Source organism: Sinocyclocheilus grahami, unplaced genomic scaffold (assembly GCF_001515645.1).
Source record: "Sinocyclocheilus grahami isolate Dianchi unplaced genomic scaffold, SAMN03320097.WGS_v1.1 scaffold103.1, whole genome shotgun sequence".
In the NCBI taxonomy this organism is placed as follows: Eukaryota; Metazoa; Chordata; class Actinopteri; order Cypriniformes; family Cyprinidae; genus Sinocyclocheilus; species Sinocyclocheilus grahami.
In genome coordinates, this window is record NW_015505282.1 from 349998 (window position 1) to 356369 (window position 6372).

Sequence of the window (6372 nt, forward strand, 5' to 3'; positions counted from 1 at the left end):
CTGCCGCTCCGCCTCGGCGGAAGCGGGGCCAGCACCGTGAGGAACGCTGGTGAAGGCTCCCTCTTCAAAGAGAGCCTTCCGGGAGAGAAGCAAACGCAGTGGCAACTGCTCACAATGCGGACAGTCAGTCCTCTTGAGAGCCGACGCCGCTTGCTCCGCTCCCAAGCAGACCACGCACAAACTGTGTGTATCCCCGCTCGTGATGTAGCGTGGGCAGGGAGGAACACACAGTCTGTCACGCGATCTACTTTCGCCCTTTTTTGTCTTTTGCTTAGACATTTCTTTTCTTTCTCTGCTGGAGCTTATTTTGGATGCTTGTGCACTTTTTTGGACAGACAACAATAAATAAGACTCACAGAACATAAATCGTGACCGACACACACAGAGAGCTTCGCTGAATGACAGAAAGCTAGCGCCGGCGGCACCTCACGTGCTTTTAAAGCTTCCTGGTCATGACGTCACCCGCCGCGGACGTCTCGCCCATCGTTCGACTGATTACACATATGATTCAGAGCTTGGTATCGCTGAAGGCGTTCCCCTAGCGTTTTCCGACGCAGCTCGAGTTCCCGAAGGGGAAGCATATTCAATAAGGTCAGGCACAAAAATAACTGTGTCCACGCCTTTTCAGCTCTAATTCGTCACTGCGTGTCTTTAATAAATCCTGACAGTACTATTTTAATGCCAAAAGACGTTTGCACTGGCGCAAGCTGTTAGTAAAACTGGCCCCATAACTGGGAGTAAAAGACTGTATTCTACATTAGATTTTGATATCTCTGTGCTATCCTTCAAGACAAGTGCATCAAGACACTTTCACTTTAAATATATGACAAACGTCGCAGATCTCATTCGCAGACCTCAATGAACATGTTTCCGTGGAGTTCAGAGACAGCGTGTCTGGGCAAACCACTGCGCAGGTGAAGACCATCACAGTTCTGCGAGACCACATGCTCAACCTGCAACAGTTAAACACATTTCTATAGCACTTTCACAAAACACCTCGTTTCAATGCAGCTTTACAGAAAATCATAATGTTTGTAATATCTTAATGCAACTATAATATGGAATTACATTTCTGCCGAAATTCTGCGCACAAAAGATATTTTGAGCGCGCAAAAGTGCGTTTTGCACACGCGCGAACTGAATTTTGTGGAGAAAATGTTTGTCTCGCAAAGAAGAAAGTATTTCGAGCGCACGAAAATCAATTTTGCTTTTAAAATACGTTTTTGGATATGTGCAGACTAGTGATGCGCGGATGAGCAAAAACGTCACCCGAATCCGCAGCTTCAAATAAATTATCCACCCGCACCTGTATTTTTGTCTGATTTAGATAACCGCACCCGATCATCACATTAGGGTTCGTACAGTCATGAAAAACCTGGAAAAGTCATTGAACAGCAATTTCCAGGTTTATGTAAAAATAAATAAACTCAAAAAGTTTTTGAAAAAATCATGAAAATCAATTTCACAATACTCTGTATAATAGAATTATGTTTAATCAGAACCTGAATTTCGTTGCGGGATTGCGCATACATCGCATTACTCATTCCCGCAGCTTTCGACTTTAAAATGAGGGAAATTACTGCAAAACCTTTATTCAATATAGCGTGTAGGTTAGATGAGTAAATAAATCCACACAAACCATCAGATGAAAACAGCGGTGATTCAGCTGTACCGCGTCTTCTCTCTTTGACTTTTGCTTCACATCGACGCATCGAGCTGCTGCACTCTGAGATAGAAAACTTTAGCTCGCGTTTCGTATATATATAAATCAGTCTTCAAGTATTTTACTACACTTCAGTATGTGATTCTTATTAAGTAGGGGTAATTTTTTAGGATTCTATACTTCTCCTAAGTCTCCGAGAACCGGACAGCTTGTACTTCTGGAGACTCCAGGTAGGTTGCAGTTCTGGAAAATGGTGGCGCTGGAGACTAAATGGCTCCTGGTGATTTCACACCTAATTCTTCACCTTAATTCCTAATCCTTTTGCAGTTAACATGCATATTTTCTTCTCCACATGTTTTTGACTGACCCTGTTGACCCACTGAGCATTTTGCTGTCCAATGGTTATGCATTAACTTCGCAATTTCTAGTATTGTATTAGTTTTGAATATTTCTCATGGGCATTTAATAATTTTTTACTTTCAGTCTGAGTTAAATCTCTTTTTTGGCTCATTTTATCTGTAAAAGAAAATCTGCTTAATTATGCACACCTGAATATAAGAAAATGTTCACTTCTAGCCTTCATGAATAATTATATATCAATTATAAATGATTAAATACAAGATTAATAGTAGTTATTAAGATTGATGTCGTTTGGAATTAGTAAAATGTGCTTGGAAAAAAATATGATCCGAACATCAACTTGCATAATAATTATGCATGCACTGCATTTTTCCTCTTCTGCTGTCGAGGCAATGCAAGAAATGTTGTGATTGGTTCTCAAGGCAGCCAATCAGAATTTAGCAGCCTCGGTCTCTGATTGGCTGGAATTATGGCACATTGTAACGCTGGGTTGTGTTGAGCAGGCGAGCTGTTGGCATTTAGTGAGCACTGAGGGCAGCGGGCATCAGCTGAGAAGCTAGTGAAACGTTGCACGGGCAAAAGAGAAGGTCTGCACGCATCCAAAAACGTATTTTAAAAGCAAAATTGATTTTCGTGCGCTCGAAATACTTCTTCTTTGCGAGACAAACATTTTCTCCACAAAACTCAGTTCACGCGCGTGCAAAACGCACTTTTGCGCGCTCAAAATATGATCTTTCGCATGCAGAGTTTCGGCAGAAATGTAGTTCCATATTATAGTTGCATTTAGCTAGACTATATTGTAACTGGGCGATAATATAATCACATTTAGTTACAAGTTATAATAATATAGTCACAAATTACAGTTACTTCGACACTATTTTCCTGTTTAATACTGTAAAGCTGCTTTGACAATCTGTATTGTAAAAGGCACTAATTAAATAATGGTGACTTGTATTGTGCAAGCAGTAGAGATTTGCAATATATGATATATCGCCCTACACGAGTATACAGGTGCATCTCAATAAATTAGAATGTCGTGGAAAAGTTCATTTATTTCAGTAATTCAACTCAAATTGTGAAACTTGTGTATTAAATAAATTCAATGCACACAGACTGAAGTAGTTTAAGTCTTTGGTTCTTTTAATTGTGATGATTTTGGCTCACATTTAACAAAAACCCACCAATTCACTATCTCAACAAATTAGAATATGGTGACATGCCGATCAGCTAATCAACTCAAAACACCTGCAAAGGTTTCCTGAGCATTCAAAATGGTCTCTCAGTTTGGTTCACTAGGCTACACAATCATGGGGAAGACTGCTGATCTGACAGTTGTCCAGAAGACAATCATTGACACCCTTCAAAAGGAGGGTAAGCCACAAACATTCATTGCCAAAGAAGCTGGCTGTTCACAGGGTGCTGTATCCAAGCATGTTAACAGAAAGTTGAGTGGAAGGAAAAAGTGTGGAAGAAAAAGATGCACAACCAACCGAGAGAACCGCAGCCTTATGAGGATTGTCAAGCAAAATCGATTCAAGAATTTGAGTGAACTTCACAAGGAATGGACTGAGGCCAAGGCATCAAGAGCCACCACACACAGACGTGTCAAGGAATTTGGCTACAGTTGTCGTATTCCTCTTGTTAAGCCACTCCTGAACCACAGACAACGTCAGAGGCGTCTTACCTGGGCTAAGGAGAAGAAGAACTGGACTGTTGCCCAGTGGTCCAAAGTCCTCTTTTTCAGATGAGCGAAAGTTTTGTATTTCATTTGGAAACCAAGGTTCTAGAGTCTGGAGCAGGGGTGTCCAAACTCTGTCCTGGTGGGCCGATGTCCTGTAGAGTTTTGCTCCAACTTGCCTCAACACACCTGCCTGGAAGTTTCTAGTATGCCTAGTAAGACCTTGATTAGCTGGTTCAGGTCTGTTTGATTAGGGTTGGAGCTAAACTCTGCAGGACACCGGCCCTCCAGGACCGAGTTTGGGCAGCCCTGGTCTGGAGGAAGGGTGGAGAAGCTCATAGCCAAAGTTGCTTGAAGTCCAGTGTTAAGTTTCCACAGTATGTGATGATTTGGGGTGCAATGTCATCTGCTGGTGTTGGTCCATTGTGTTTTTTGAAAACCAACGTCACTGCACCCGTTTACCAAGAAATTTCGGAGCACTTCATGCTTCCTTCTGCTGATTTATTTAATACACAAGTTTCACAATTTTAGTTGAAATACTGAAATAAATGAACTTTTCCATGACATTCTAATTTATTGAGATGCACCTGTACTTTATGTGTGCGGATACAATGCTGGGTAGATTACGTACAAATTGTAGCCTGTTACTGATTACAGATTACATGAAGAATACTAGTTAGTAACGTAACCTAGGCTATTTATTTTAGGTAATGTATTCAGCCTACTTTTTTCAGATTACTTTTTACCTAACCTGATTTAAATTTACCATTCATAATCAATGATACATTTCATGTTTATTTGTTTCATACAGAGTGTTTCCCCCCCAAATTTAGAAGCACGGATTGCAAAGTTATTTATATGACCATTCCATATTGTAAATAAATGGTATGACAGACAGTCGGATTTTTAAAAAGGAAACTTCAAGCAAGAAAAAAAGAATTCGAATGAATGAATTATAAAGTAACTGCTATTGTGTGAATAATATGTAATCCCGTAATCCATAAAAAGTAACTGTAATCTGATTATGAGCATTTTAAGTACTTAATTTTTGGAATCTGATTACGTAATCCAGATTACATGTAAACAGTTACTGGATAGATAGATAGTAGATAATGACTTTAATAACTCTGCTCCCAAATACTAGAATATGTAACTTACTGTACCTTCTGATCAAACTGCAAAAAAGTACTATATAAAAAAAATGGATATATCACGGGGCGATAATATAGTTTGTTTTCCGCCGATATAACAATCAAGCTATTGAGATTTGCTATATAGTACAAACCACTCAATGTCAGTGTGCTGTATGTATGCGGGATTCTGATCATTCACAGAAACATTACACACAAACCATGTGTCGTCACTCACCATCTTCACTTTGTGTAGCATCCAGATGCACATGTGCGTGAGAGTGGGCTCAGCTCGACTCAGATCTGACGCACTGACGGATGTTAACATGTGGCAGAACACACCCGATCAGAAACAGTAGGCAGGGCTAACTCTTAAACTCTAAATCCATATTCTAGACAGGAACCACTGTAGTAGTGTATCCCTCACCTCACAGATCGGCCCTTCTGCAGCTGAGTCCACACGCCACTGGGCCCCCGATAGTCTGGGATGGAGGCGGCCTGACGAGAACACAAACCTACACAATTAACACAGAGATGGACAACATATCTAATATTTATAACCATTTACAACTCAAAACTTAAGACGTAGACGTACTCTCCAGCCACAGCTGTCAATCACCACTGCAATGCACTTTTCGTGACGTTGGTTCAACTTTGCTTTTTGAACCAGAAGAACAAAATTAATCCCAAAAAATAACCACTTTACCCTTAATAATAGAAATAATTAGTGCTATTGTTGTTATCACTGATGTGCAACCTGTTCATATCCCAGCAAGCAATAGCCGTCATTTCAATGTCTAGGTTAAGTATAAACCTGATTTAGTCCGGCAATGTGTTACCCACTTCTATCCCAAATAACCTTGAATTTGGTTTCATGTCGTTTTTTTGGCAAAATAACTTGTGAGATGTATGATATTCCATCATGTAAGCAAAGTAACAGCGTTTACAAAGTGTGTGGTTTCATTTCTTTGAAATGTTCAATACGTAACCTGTGCGTAGCCACGATTTAGCTCGTAGTCAGAGCGGTTATCTGTAGCCCACTTATAGTCAAACCTGATTCACTGTAGTTTTTGGCCAGACAGCGCATGAGATGGTTGATATCCCATCATGTTCGCAGTGTCAATAATAGCTACAAAGATATAACTGTCATTTCATGACATGGTCTATGTAGCCACGATTTAGCTCTAAATTGGATGGGCTACGTGTAGTCTGCTTTTAGCCCACCTGGCGAAATCGAGGCAATCTGGGGTCTAATTTTAACGGCTTGGCTATAGCCCTATACCAGTAAACAGACTACCGATGAGCATAGCCAAAATAGCCTTAAAATTGTTTACATGTAATTTTTGCCCACGCAGCTTCTTATCAAATGCAAGTAAACTTTTGAAACATTTAAATGTTTCAAAAGTTTACTTGCATTTGATAATATGGTTTCATGCATCCCACAAGTTGTTATGTTACATTCATACACATTATATGATATTATTGATATTCGGCTGTCTTTCATTTTATAAATAAAAATGCAATTACAATTCCCAACCGCT

At 40.0% G+C, this 6372-nt stretch overlaps 1 protein-coding gene across 1 annotated transcript in view; it reads right to left on the reverse strand.

Annotated features, from left to right (window-relative positions):
• The window catches only part of sirt7 (sirtuin 7), a 24323-nt gene that overhangs the window by 6194 nt on the left and 11757 nt on the right, over window positions 1–6372 (reverse strand). The window contains 3 exon segments of the mRNA XM_071582391.1: window positions 855–953; window positions 5070–5142; window positions 5259–5329. Of these exon segments, the coding sequence (XP_071438492.1) occupies window positions 855–953; window positions 5070–5142; window positions 5259–5329 (243 nt within the window).